At 55.3% G+C, this 13,758-nt stretch overlaps 1 protein-coding gene across 4 annotated transcripts in view; it reads left to right on the top strand.

The window, feature by feature from the left end:
• The window catches only part of PLXNA1 (plexin A1), a 115,609-nt gene that overhangs the window by 18,861 nt on the left and 82,990 nt on the right, over positions 1–13,758 (top strand). For all 4 annotated transcript variants that reach the window (XM_038148800.1, XM_038148802.1, XM_038148803.1 and 1 more), the window contains exon 3: positions 2,513–2,695. In XM_038148800.1, coding sequence (XP_038004728.1) covers positions 2,513–2,695 — 183 coding nt within the window. The remainder of the gene's footprint in view (positions 1–2,512; positions 2,696–13,758) is intronic.

Genomic DNA, 13,758 nt, shown 5'->3' with positions numbered 1-13,758 from the left:
CGAGGCAGTTTGCTGTTAATGAGCTAATTGTCGGCGTAATTATTTATCGAGGTGGTGTCGGCATGGCGGCGGCGGGAGTTCCTCGGTCCCAGAGCGCAGCTGTATTTGTCATTTCCCAGAGAGTATGTTGAGACAAAGCAGAGAGCAGTAAACACCATAAACATCTCTCCTCTTGCATATTCAGCACCCGTGGGGTTGGGGAAGCTGCAGATTGAGCTCAGAGAGAGCAGAACCTGCACCCAGGGGTGCCAGGGCTTGAATACCTTTGTGGCATTGCCCTGAACCCTTCTGCTACTGCAGATGGCTGGGTGGAAGGTGCTGGGGTTTATTTGGGCTGTGGGAGACAGAATCTTTTCCTCAGCAAAACAGCTGAGAAATCCCAGGTATTTGGGTGGGAGGGCTGTATTGGCTGGAGCATTGCTCACATCTCACTCTGTGATTAGGAAGATAATTTTCTAGGATCTGCTGTTTCAAAATTCCTATTTTCGTAATGCAAAGGAGGATGCTTAGTGTTGTGTGTTGGCCAATGGATAGGAGAGGGCAAGGCTGGCATTCAGAGGAGGAGTGGAGAGGATGTGATTTCCCTTCCCTCTTTTTTTTTTTTTTTTTTTTTTTTTTTGTGGTTGCAGAGCTGTGCAGTGTCCCATGTTCCTGTTTTGGGGATCCCCGTGTCTGTTATGACTGGCTGTAAGAGTTCCCCTAGTTCAGGGAAGGATGAGTAACAGTCAGGGGGAAAGGGAGTTGATCTTTGTACACTAACTCAACACCCAAAACCAGAAGTTAGGGTAACTGAGGGGGCAGCCCAGCATCCCCAGAGTGTCTGGTGGGATGAGTGTGACTGGTCCTTCCCTTTTGGAAGCCTGACACAGCACTGAGTTCCTGCTGCAGCAGGGATTGGGACCACTGGCCCTGGAGCTGGAATGGTGGCATGGTGAGGAGGGCGAGCAGCTTTGCCATAGCTGCGGGAGGCCAATGCCATTGCAGCTGCAAGTGTATTGTGCTGGGGCATGCAAAAGTGGTGTGTTTTCTCCCCTCCACATGGGTGCCTGTTGGTGGGAGCCGGTCTGGGCTGATCCTTGCTTCCCAGGCAGTGATGAGTGGGAATTACAGAGCTCTGTACTGCCCTTGCGTACGTGGAGCTTGGGAGCTCGGCATTTTCCCATATGCTCTGTGCACATGCGGTATGGATTTAAAACCCCTTGGGGACTGGCATGCATTTGGAGCCTGCTGCTTGCCAAAAAACCTCTCTCCCCTTTAAATTCAAAATTATATAAGGAGCCTTGTGAAGCGGAAGAATCCCGTGACCGGAGCAGGCTGTCTCCCTGTCAGCCGTGCCTGCCTTGCCACTTTACCCTCCTGCATCCAGGCTCACTGCCACCCTTGGGGATTTGGCAAAACCCTTCACTGCCTGGGACAGAACGGGGATTTTGCTGGTGCTGTGTGACCACGTGAGGCTGTTGCCTTGTGTGGGAACACTGGGAGGCCTTTGTGCCCCCCAGGCCAGACAGCTGTGGCCAGGATCTGTTGTTCTGCTCAGCAGGTCAGGTGAGGATGCTCGAGGTAGGGGTGAATGCTGTGGATCTGGTCCTGGTCCCACTCCCCTGCCAGCATCTCAGCTTTCACAGAGGGCATCCCTTTGTCTTTGCCTTGCCCATCATCACACTGTCCTTGAAGGAGGTCTCTGCTGTCACACCTGTGGGAGTGGACAGAGGCCTGTGCAGCCCTGCTTCTGCCTTTCCCCAGGCAGAGGGGAAGCTTGCAAAAGCTTCTCCCAGATCTGTGGGTTTGAGCTGAACTGAGGAGGCAGCTGGCTGAGCCAGGCGCCTTGTCTGGGGCAAGGCAGCATGGAAAAAATGTGGGGATTTCCCAAAGACGTTCCTGCGGGAGGAGGAACAGGGCTGGCAGGTGGGTAGTGTGTTTGCTGGAGGCTTTGCTATGTGAAGTGAAGCTCTTCCAGGAGCCCTGACTTGTTTGCCTTGGCATGGCCTTGTCTGGGAAGTGTTTTTTCTTTGGGGGAAGGCTGGGGTGCAGGATTCAGCCCCTCCTGCCTCGCTGCCAAGCTGATTTTTTTTTTTTAAGTTAGTGCTGGGATGAGGAGGAGAGGAATGTGTGTGTGCTGGGGAGCTTGTGCTGGCATCCCACGTGTCTGAGACGGCACTGGCAGGGATGGAGGGGGGAGCAGGGATGCTCCACTGGCTCCTGCTGTGTTTGTAAGTGCTGCTCTGTAAGATGCAGGGGACAGAGAGCCTTGGCCTTGGTCTGCAAAGCCTGTTCAAATGTAGAGAGGGCCTGCCTGCAGTGCATCTGTCCCAAGTGCCTTACATCAGTGTGTAGGGAATGTTGGGGAAATGACAACTCATGCCTTCCCTTGGCTGGTGAGGTGGGATGGCTGCAGCAGGAGGCTGCCAAAGGTGTGTAGCTGTGGGGTGAAGGTAGGAGATGGCCGATTGCCATCTGTGATTTCCAACGTGTTGAGGCATTGGCTCATCTCTCCTCTGCTTTCTTCCAACAGCCGCTGCAGATCGACGACAATTTCTGTGGCCAGGATTTTAACCAGCCACTGGGAGGGACTGTCACCATCGAGGGGACCCCGCTGTTTGTGGATAAGGAGGATGGGATGACCTCGGTGGCTGCCTATGACTACAGAGGACAAACTGTTGTCTTTGCGGGCACACGGAGCGGAAAGATCAAAAAGGTAGGAAAGCCCTCAGTGATGCTGATGGGGAGGGATGACCCCTTGCCTGACTGGCCCCTTGTGGGGTACTGGTTGGGCTGGGCCTCCATAATGGAGTGACTTGATATATTTGGGGTAATGTGCAAAGGGCCCTTGAGGGGAGATTTCCTCTTGCTTCTCTCTGCCAACTGAATTTACAAAACCTCTGCCTTTTGGAAGGGTTATGACATAAGGAAGGTGAGTCCTCCCTGATGGTTGTTTGGAGCCCATCCTGTCATATCTCAGGGGCAGGTGGGCTTGCCCTGGAGCTGCCACGAGGCAGGCTCTGTCCATCTGGATCCTCTATCCATCTGGCCTTGTCATTGACCTGGGCAGAGGTGGGTGCTGATGGCTCCAGCCCGGCGAGGGGGAGCCTTCACTTCCTGCCCCCTGCCTCGGCACAAAAGGCTGCTTGTCGGTGGCAATTAGCAAATAGCTCCATGCGTGCCTTTCTCTGCCTGCATCTCCACAGGGCACGGATTTCCTGTTATCATAACATCATGCCTGTAATTACAGCTGTACATGCCCTGTGTAAACATAGCTTCCATTAACACATCTTCAGCCAGGGAGAGGCCACGTGAAGGTCCTTGTAGGGTCCCTGCTACGGACCAGAGCTTGGCTGGGGGGTTTGGCCCATCTCTCTGTAACTTGTAAGATGCTTCAGCACTCTTGTTTTGGGCACAGCATTCTGTGTTTTTGCCGCATCTCATGATCTGTGCAGCAGGGTGCCCTGCAGGAGGCAGGGTGGTTTCCCTGGCAGGAATCTGGAGGAGGATGCTGTTGTGTAGTCTCCGTATGTCCTACTCGCTCTGCCCCTGTTCCCCCACGACCCCTGACAGACCCACTTGTGTCCCTGCCTATTAGCAGCGTTCTTGGGGCATGGGCAGCACATGTTGGGGTGGGGGGCATGATGGAGGGGTCATCTCTAGCCCCACACCTTCTGCTTGTCTTTCTGCAGTCCTTGGAGGGTGCACAGCGGCAGCAGGGCTGTCGGGATGGAGGCAGCTCGTCCTCCCTTCCGGATCAATGAGGGATCCAGAGGGACTGGTGTCATGTTGCTGCAGGCTTCTCCTGCCGCTGGGCTCCAGATGGGAGCTTTTAGATGGTGATGGGAAGGGAGGAGCGCATGTGGGAGGAGGGTTCAAAAAGCCACAGGGACAGTGTTATACCTCTAGTTCCTCAGTTACCTAGAGGGGCTGGTGATTGGCTTTTAGATGTCAATTGTCTAACTGCTTTTTTCAGTTTTCCCCTGGACTTTGCACCTTCAGAGCCATTTGGAAGGGGTCAACTAGTGTGGGTGCCTGGTTGGCATGTGGGCTGCATGCTGCAGCCATGACTGCAGCTAGAACTTGATGCCCAGGTGTGGTTTGAGAGTCCTCCTTCCCTGCAGGGCTTTCTCAAGCTTTGTTTTTCCTAGTTTTGAGCTTGATGCCCCAAAGAGCTGGTGGGGCTCTCTGGCCCTGCAGGGCATGAGGACACGGAGCTGATGGGACTCAAAAGATGGGTCTCAGTCCTGTCTGAGCGCTGGAATGCTAGGTAGGTTTATAGGCTTATCCTGCCTGGAGCCCCCAGATCCCCTGGTGTTGCAGAGCTCTCTAATGGCAGCATGGCAGCCCTTTGCAGGCTCCGAGTCCTGCACCACGAGGTGCTCTCCTTGTCCCTGCAGTGACCTTGAGGTGGGCAGCCCAGCCCTCCTGCGGCAGGGGCTGCCTGGCTGCCCGGCAGAGCGCTGCCTCAGCAGCTACCTGATCCTGCTGCCTGGCTGCCAGGGCCGGAGGCAGGGGAGGGTGAGGAGGGGCTGCTGACCTGTCTTTGAGTGGAACCAATGTGTCCCCGGCCAGCGGATGCGATACCTGGCAGGGGTTCAGCAGAGTGTAGCCAAGGTGGCTCCTCTAGGCAGAGAGGATGTGTGTGGGAGGGTGCAACCTTCAGCAGTGGTTGCAATCCCTCTGCTTTTAAACTGTTGGTGTTTCCCACTGTCTCCTTGGCAAACACCCACACTAGGCTTGGTGCAGCCTGCTGTCCCTCCCACCCTTTCCAGAAGCCCTGGCATCTCCTCTGGGAGAGGAAGGGCTTCACTGACAGCTGGGGGCCTCCCTCCCCACCCCCAGGAGCCCTGTAATGGATGCTGCTCTGCTGAGGGGCACCGATCTCGCCATCTGGGCCGGGGTAAGGTCAGGCCAGAGTCACTGCTGCGTCTGGCTTTTCCTTGGATGGCAGCTCCCATGCCCAGCATTTGTCCAGACTGTTGTGTGCAGACAGAGCCTCCCTTTGTCCCCCCAAAAAGCCACGCGAGCCTGTGGCTGCCCTGCAGCCTCTCCCCAGCTCTGCCACCAACAGTTGCTGTCGGCAGGGCAGGGTGCTGGGCAGCACCTGCTGCCACCACAGCTGCAGGGAGACCCCGACTTTGGGGGGGTGTGGAAGGATCTTGCAGGCAGTGTCAGATTTGCAAAACTGTCTGTGGGACAGGGGCTGTGGGCTGGGATATGGAGGCACTGGGGGATGGAGGTCACAACCCTTGGGATGCTGAGCGAGTTGCAGCAGCAGAACCCGTGGCAGCCCAGTCTCAGCTTGTCCTGCAGCATTACTGGGCAGGCAGTTATCTTTGGCTGATCCCAAGTTATGTGGAGAGGCCAGGCTTGGAAAGCCTTTGGTCCCGCGTGCTCGCTGTCCTCCGTGCCAGCAGTCATGGGACTGGGGCACTCAGGGAATTCCAGCCATGCCCAGGTGAACAATGCAGGGATGGGTTCCAACACTGCTGGAGCTGGCACTGAAGCACTTCCTCTGTACTCCTGAGCTGGCAGGGACCTGGCCTTGCACCCTGTAGTCTGAGAGTGCTGTGGATGGGGAAGTGACACGGGGACGTGAGCGATGAGCATGCTGCAGCAGGAATATCAGGGGATGTTTTTGAAAGGGAAATGAAGCTTGTGTCCTAATGCTTGGATTTTTCCTGGAAACCACCTGTCCTCAATTGGTCATGTTTTTATTGGGCAGTTATAATTTTCCCAGGTTGTCTTTTCTGTTTTTTGGGTGGATAGGAAGCTGTGTGTATGATTGCAATGCCAGTGCTCAGTCATGTGCTGGAAAGGCACGTTTCACACTGCACTCATGTCAGCTCTTGAGCTGGGTATGCCAAAGACTTGATTTTGGGTGTGCTTCAAGTGTTGTATGGAGAGAGGGAAGAAGGGTGATACTGAAGGGGGTGTGCTGAAGATGGTGCAACCCCCTCCCACTAACTGCCCCGTGCTGAGCTGATGGCTGGAAGCTGGAGCAGTGGGACATTCTGGGAGGTGCAGTACAGACCCGGCTGCCCTCCTTCACTGCCATCTGCTCCTCGTTATGCAAACACGGCACTGCCTTGGGGCACTGCTGAGCTCAGTGTAGCCCTTGTGGGTTGACCCAGTTTTGGGTGCTGTCTGGTTATTTTTGGGGGGGATGAGCTGAGTTCCTCTCTCAAAGCAGCCGGTGGCTCCCTGCCCACAGCTGTCCCTGGCTGCTGCAGAACAGGGAGGCTGTGAGCTGTGCCTCCTGCCACAGCCCTACAGGAGATACCCAGCACCAGTGGGGATCCAGGCACTGGAGATCCCTAAGGTGAGTGTGGTTACGGGACAGTGCAGCCAGTGCATCCCAGCCACGACAGCATTGGACTACACATCCCTTGCAGCCAGCTGAGCTCTCATTTTTTGAGGATTATCTCTCTCCCCCATCACCACTGCAATCCCTGCAGCTCCCTGTTCTGTCCTGGAACTGGCTGGCCTTGGGCACGAACGCATCGTGTCTCCCTTGGGAATCTGCTTCCCCCCTGGGGCTTGCACTTGCCACGGCTTGTTTATTCTCTCCCACAGAAAGCACAGCTGAACTGGGCCTATGGCTGGCTGCTTTGATTTCACTTCTTTGAAAAAATAATAATAATACTAATAATACCACTAATAAGAAATTCTTCACACTAAGTGGGTTATCCCCATCCCTAACAGCAGGACATGGTGCACCTCTTCTGGCCTGGAGAGGGTTGAGGGGCTTCCCTGCAGCTCCCTGTCCTGTGGGCAGGGAGATATGATGGTGCTTTGGGAGACCAAATTTGGCAGCCTATGGAGACACCCCCCCTTGAATTCTCTAAAAGCTTTGGATTAAGCATACCTTAGTGTGTTCACAACCACTGGTGTGTCTGGACAGAAAAGAGGTGCTGTGGGGAGAGGGAGTTGCTGACCAGGGCCTTTTTGGGATTTCCCTGTTGCCTGCTGGCTCCCTTCTATCACAAAAGCCCCCATGTGTTGGCTTCCTGCATATGAGGCATGACCTGATCATGGTCCACGTGAGCTGGGAGAAGGAGCCGTCAGGCTCCCTGCCCACCCTGCCGCTCCCTGTCCCCACAGATCCTTTGGCATCACTCTCTGCTCAGTGCTCAGGGTGAGCAGCTCTGGCTGAAAAGGGGCCCTTTGTGTCTCACGCGTGAAATCCGGCTCCCGGAGTGTGCGGGGAGCCTTGGCCCGCCTCGTGACCCTGCTGCTGGCTACCCTACTTACTGCCTGTGCCTCGGCTGGCTTTGCTTTTGGGGTGTGTGTGGGGGGACACGGGACACATTTGGGGCGTGAACCCTGCCCTGGCCCCGGCAGTGTCAGCCGGTGACCCTTGAGGACTCCCCCAGGCGCAGCCCCTGGAAATGCTCTCCTGCCCGTGCCGCTGCCTCTTCCCAGCTGGCTGCCCGGCACAAGGGCCTTTTGTTCCTCCTGCCTCTTCCCTGTGCCCCCTCCTGCTCCATCCCCACCCCATCCTCCGGAGCCCCAGAGCCCCCTCCCCACACGCTGACAGCCCCGTGGGCGCCGGTGCTCAGCCCCGCGCGGGAGATGCGCTCCGCGGAGCATGCGCCCACGCCTCTCCCCAATCAATGGCAATAATTTTATTGGCATGACAAGGTAGCCGACGGTTGCCAAAGTGAATCCATCAAATACCTCTTGGCGGCTCCCCGCCCCCTCGAGAGCTCTCGCTGGAGTCGTTAAGCTGTTTTAATCAAGGTGGAGGCTGGAGAGCAGGCGCGTTAAGTGGATGGGGTGGTGGGGAGGGGGCGGCGGAGCCTTCCCGTCCCCCTGCTCGTGGCAGGGAGCGCTCGGCATCGCCCCATTGCTGCTCAGCAGGAAGGGGCCCCGCTCGCCGGCGTTGGGCTTTGTTGCGCCGCCCGGCTCTGAACAGGATGTCTCATTGTTGGAGGAAACAATTAGAAATTCATCGTGAACCGCTGGCCTCTGGGATCTGCCGGGGCGGCGAGGCCGTGGCTCCAGGCAGCTGCCAGCTTCGTCCTGGGGTGACTCCTGGAGGGGAATGCCGCTGGGGTTCGTGCTCCTGCCTCATGCAGGATGGATGGGGACGAACATTTCCAGGCTCCTCGCACTCTAAGGGATGCTCCAGCATCCTCATACAGCCTTGGGAAAGGAGAGGAGATGTCAGGGGACTCACTGCCCTCGAAGTCTGCTCCCCCCACCCTTCGTGCCCCCAGGCTTTTTGACTCACAAGCCTCAACTCTCTCTCTTCTTTCCCCCATCTGCTCAGCTCTCCGCGCAAAGCCGGCAGGTGAGCGAGCCTGGGAGCCTGGCTCCTGGCCAGCCGGGAGGCACAGCAGCAGCCAGCCCTACTCCAACCTTCGCTGCTGCCGAAAGCGCTGACGGTGCACGTCTCGCCTCTGCCTGGCGCCGGGCGCCCGCAGGCAGCCGTGTGCCTCACCCCCATCCATCAGCCCGCTCCTGTGCCTCGCCCCCATCCATCAGCCGCTCCGGCTGCTCCGGAGCCGCCGAACGCAGCCTGGCTGCTGCACTTCACCCCGGTCAGGCAAGGTGACTTTTGGGCAGCAGCGCTTTGTGAAAGACGGAGGAGGTTCGGGGTTGGAGGTGGACCCCAAAGACCCTGTGTCTTCCAGAGGGCTACCGGGTGCAAACCTGGCTTCTGTAATCGCTCTGCGGAGGGATTTGGAGGCAAAACGCTGCTTGGCAGCCCCTCGGGACAAGTCGGTGCTGCCCTGCAGGGTGTGCTCAGGAGCTGGCAGGTGCCAGCCAAACACGGCAGCATCACCTTCAGAGCTGGTCCCTGCAGACCATCCTGTGCCCTGGCAGGGGCTGCCACCCTGGAAGTATTGTGGAAATAAGGCTGGGAAAGGAAAAAGCAAGAGCCTGCGTGGTTTGTGACTGTGTGCCTTGCTGGTCCTGCCCCTGTTGTTGCAGGGCTGTGTAAGGCTGGCCATTGGTGGCCATGGCTTTGCAGAGCTGGGAGAGCAAGGCACATGAGCGATCTTTGGGGTCGTTGATGGGGATGCTGAGCCCCCATAAATGTTTGGGTCACACTCATTGGGCGCTGTTATTAGTAAAAGGGTTGTGTTGGCTGGCTGGGGGCATGCAGTGCCAGCAGTGAGCAGTGGGTTTTCCCTCCTAGCTGGTTGGTTTGGTTGCTGAAGCGTGAAGCTGCTGAGCATTTTTTTCTGCACCTCTCTACTGCCGAACGCAAGGCTGTGGCCCCTGTCAGTGACCTCTATTCTGCTGGGAAGAGCGGGAGCACGACTCTTGCTTTGGACTGTGCCTCCTGCTGGGGACCTCTGCGGTGGCCCCAAAGGGAGGGGCAAGGGGAAAAGCCACCCCATTAAAATGGAAATGAGCTGGGAGGGCCCAGCTCTGTTGGATCCCTCCTGTTGGAGCCATTGTGCCTATTCACTGGCTAACTTTCACAAACACTGACTAATTTTGGCTTTTCAGGTGGGAGAATGGGCCCTACCTCCCACCAAAGGCAGCAAGGGAGGATGGCTTGGCTCATCGAGAAGGCAGCGGTTTGGGAGGCAGGGACTGTCGGTGTGCCTGGTGTGAAGGGGCAGTGCTGGTGTCCTGCTTCGCCTTTGTGCAGGCCCATTAACCCAGATTTAATGGTGCCTGAGGAATTTGCCCTCAGCCCCTGGCCTGCTGGAGGAGGGAGGATGTGTGCTTAGCAGGAACTCGGGCAGCTCCAGTGTTGTCTGAGTCTCTCCGTGTTCCAGCCCTGCCTCAGGTAGAGACATGACTGTGGGGAAGGTCAGACATCCCCATGAGCTGACCTCCCTGCTTTTCCCTTCTGGGCTGGGAGGAAAATCCATCATAGATCAAGAGCAAGGTGGAGGTGTGGTATGGCACTTGGGGATGCAGGATGTGGACTCCAGCTGCCCCTTAGTGACTGCTGGATCCTATAATCCATCTCTGAGACTTTGATACATGGGTGGTCATTTGTCTCCAAGTCCAGGTGGGGATGGTGTCAGTCCCAGGCTGCTTGGAAGAGCTGCTGTTTGGTCTCTTGTCCCCTGCCCTGGTTAATTAATTACAGGCTTTCCTGAAGTGGAACAGGAGAAAGGATGCTAATGGCAGGCCGGTGCTGATGGGGAAAGCAGCAGAAAGGTGCCCCATGGGGTTGGCATTGTGGGGTGAAAGGAATAGAGGAGCTGGGGTGGGTGCTGGGTAGTGGTGAGGGTGCAGACCCCTGGGACAACGTCCCTGTTTCTCTCTACTGCTTTCCCTGGATGACCTGTGCTACCAGGGCTGATCCTGGCACCTCCCTGCTCTTTGTGTACCCGTGGACCAGCTGCCAGCACGAAACCTCCCCGTGGCAGCGAGAGCAATTGTCTACATGGGAAGCAAGTGGGAAAGTTTTATTTAATGGATGCTTAGTTCTTTTAATGCCATTTAGCAGCTGGAGAGAAGGAAGAGAGGCAGTGCTGTGTGACAAGCCAGCTCTCTGCAGACGGAGAATGGGCTGAAGTAGTGGGGAGCATCCCTACAGTCTGGCAGAGAAAGGCAGGATAATGTGGTAGTGCTTTAATTTGTCCACGCTTTGTGCTCTTGAGGGCAGCATCGTTTGGTAGCTTTGTGCTGGGACAGATCTGGCATGGCCGGGGTGCTCAGCCCTGGAATGCAAGGAGGGGTTCTGCTGGTAGGGCAGGTGCTGGGGGAAGCAGCTCCCTCCCACCATAATCCCTGTATGGGCAAAGGAAACAATGCTGGGCTGAAAAAAGCCGGCGTGGTTTTTATTAGCTACAACCCTAATGATGTATTTTGGATTGCTCTCCTGCATGGATAAAAATTACCAGTCCTTGAATGAAGGGGAAATAAAAAAGTCTCTCTGACCTTGAAGCTGTTCGTTCACTTGTCTTCATTTCATTCCCCTTGGCTGGGGATGCAGGTCAGTTTTGGGTGCTATTTATAGTCCGCTTCATTTGGTGGTTTTCTTTACAAAGCGAAAGGTTGTCACCTTTGTTTCTGATACTGCAGAGAGGAGCTGCTCTAGGGAAAAGGAAGAATAAATGAGAAATTTTTCAGAGTGTTCCTGTATGCGGCAAAGCTTTGTAATCTGGAAAGATCAAAAAGCCCTGGACTGCCAACCTGAGCTCCTTGTGTGGAGGTAGCCAGGGTCCCTGGTGCCTTGAGACATATGGGGTGATGCTTTTCTGTGCTGGCCAGTGGCTGCTGGGGCTTATCAGAGCCTTTCTTTGCATCAAAAGAGAGATAGTTTCCCTTTCCAGGCAGCTTGGCTCATGCCTCCACATCTGGCACGGTTGGCTTTTGTTGAAACGACACGTGGGCTTGATTCTTCCCTTCTCCCACCCCCGTGAAGGAAGCTGTGGCTGTGTTGTCCATCTTCACTCAAGCCACATGTCCACAGGAGCCCGACTGCTGAAGCTGAATCCCCTGCCTGTGCCTGCATCTCCTCCTCCAGCCCTGTCCCTGACAGACAGACTCGTTGAAACAACAAATGTTGCCATAATTTAATTTTCAGGCAAACAATAGTCCGGGGACAATGTTAAATTCATGAAACTGGCTTAATGCGATGACATTTAATGAAGCAATTTGTGCGCTAGCGTGGCTGTGCGTGGCTCTGGAGTAGTGGGGATGCTGCTCCACCCTGCTGGGCACTCCCTCTTTGGGAATAGACTGGGGAAGGTTGGTGTTCCAGGGTAAAAGAGGGGGGGTTGTCCCACTGCTCTCCAGGCTGTGTGTGCTCTTGTGGTGCAGCTTTCCCGTGCTGCTCCCTGATGCTGCTGCAGCGTGAGCTGGGAGCCGGTGGGTTCAAGCTCCGTGGTTTGGCCTGAAGGGAAGGGTTGATGAGAATGTCTTGGAGCAGGAGGGGACTTGTCCTCTGCAGCCTCTGCTTTCCTTGGACTTTTCCTCCCTGTGTCTGGAGCCCTGGAAAGGTTTTTTTGCCCCTCCCACCTCCTTAGTGGGCCAGATCAAAACCTCAAAACCTGGAGCACCCCATCTCCCAGGCATGCAGTGCTCTTCCCTCCAGGACTCTTCCCTCCAGGGCCACCCTGGGTTGCAGTATCCCATGGGCTGTTAAGAGACTGTTCCCTTTAGAACAAGAATTAGGAATTATGCTGCTCTGGAAGAGCACAGGCTTGGCTTTAGGGGGCTTACAGTTCATAAAAGCAGGTGAGAAGAGGCAGTTCGGAGGGTGGAGAGACTGGCTGTTTGCTCCAAGGGTGGATTGGATTTGTGCCATCCCACCAGCATCCCTTGGGCATCCTGGCACCAGCAATGTGTGGGCTTCTGCTGTGTCCCAGGAGAGGTTCCCTGCTGTTTCTTCCTCCCCTTGATTGACAGAGCCCTGTAGATCTTAATTATGTGCTGGCATCCACAGAGCAAACCTGGTGCTGCTATAGCTGGAGGCTTAATGTGGGTAATGCTGCTCCATGGGCAGGCAGTTCCCAAGGTAAGGGCTTCCTTGCCTTTCTAAGGACAACTTGTAGTCCTTGCTGGATATGATGGACCTCTGGAGCTGTGGGAGTGGGAGCTGGACTAGTGACAGGTGAAGGGACGATGTTAAATTTACATGAGATTTTGGTGCAGCTGTTCTTCAGTGGAGCTCAGGGAGGGAGGGAGCTGGAGACACAGGGATGTCACTTCCTTGGAGAATCCCATGTCATGTTTCCCACCTTGAAGGACACGGTATCCATATGTATCCAGCAGGGCTTTTCTCACCTGCAGTCCTCCCAGTCCCTCTTGCATCCTCCCAGCAGCAACCCCAATCGAAACCTGAGCTCCACCAAACTCATGTCACTGCTGGGGCTCCTCCCAAGCAGGACTTAAAACTAAATTTTTACTGAAACACAGCCAAATCCTTCTGAGGATAGATTTTGGGCTCAGCAGAGGTGCTTGTGGGCAAGCTTGAGGTCTGTGGGGTAGTTTGCAGTCCTGCTGATTTTGGAGGCTGGGTCAATGCCTGGCTGTTCTCTGGTTCCCCTGACTTTTTGCTTTCCATTAACAGTGGTCAAAAATTAATTGGTAGTTGTTGAGCAGAATGCAACTGAAAAAATTAATGGAGGAAAATATGATGCAGTTTGATGTGTGCACGCATGTGTGTCTCTCTCTCTCTACATATGTATTTATTTTTCTTTGAAAGTTTCCAGAAATAGGTTTGTGTCTTGGCCAGGGTGACTGCATCTGTAATTAGTTAAGGAAAGTGGGTGTCTTGGTGACAGCCACACAGAAATGCTCAGCATCCCTGGCGAGGATGCTGGGATGTGGGACCTTGGAGGCATCTAGTACTGGCAGCTTCCTTGGCAGAGGGAGAGGAGCAGCCTCTGCCCCCTGGATGGAAACACTGGATCAGGTTGGGCTTACTGCCACCAGCCCTGGTTTCCAGGGGGAGGGTGATGCTTGTGATGGTTTATGCAAAAACTAAGCAAAGTCCTTTAAAGAGACCCAAAGCCCTGAAAACTGCACCTTGCATGCATGGCTCCTGCCAGCTGATCCCCACCCTGAGTGAGGGATGGGAAGTTCCCAAACTCAATTCTCCCTTTATTTCTCCAGGATTACTCTGTGGTGCTCTCCTTCTCTTTCTGGTATGTTTATGAGCCTCAAGGGATCTTGTTTTTACGCTCAACGCTCAAAATTAAAGATGTGATTCCAGTAGGTGAGATAAACACTCACTGTCTCAGCTGGGGGTTTTCTTCCTGCCTCTCCTTCCCTCCTTAAATCTGCTGGTGGGAAAGTGTGAGCCTGTGGCTGGAGCACATAACCTGGGAATGAGATTCCTGGGCTCTCCCA

This window comes from Motacilla alba, chromosome 12, assembly GCF_015832195.1.
Source record: "Motacilla alba alba isolate MOTALB_02 chromosome 12, Motacilla_alba_V1.0_pri, whole genome shotgun sequence".
In the NCBI taxonomy this organism is placed as follows: Eukaryota; Metazoa; Chordata; class Aves; order Passeriformes; family Motacillidae; genus Motacilla; species Motacilla alba.
The sequence above is the reverse complement of the archived record's forward strand: the minus strand, read 5'-3'. Positions and strand labels throughout refer to the sequence as shown.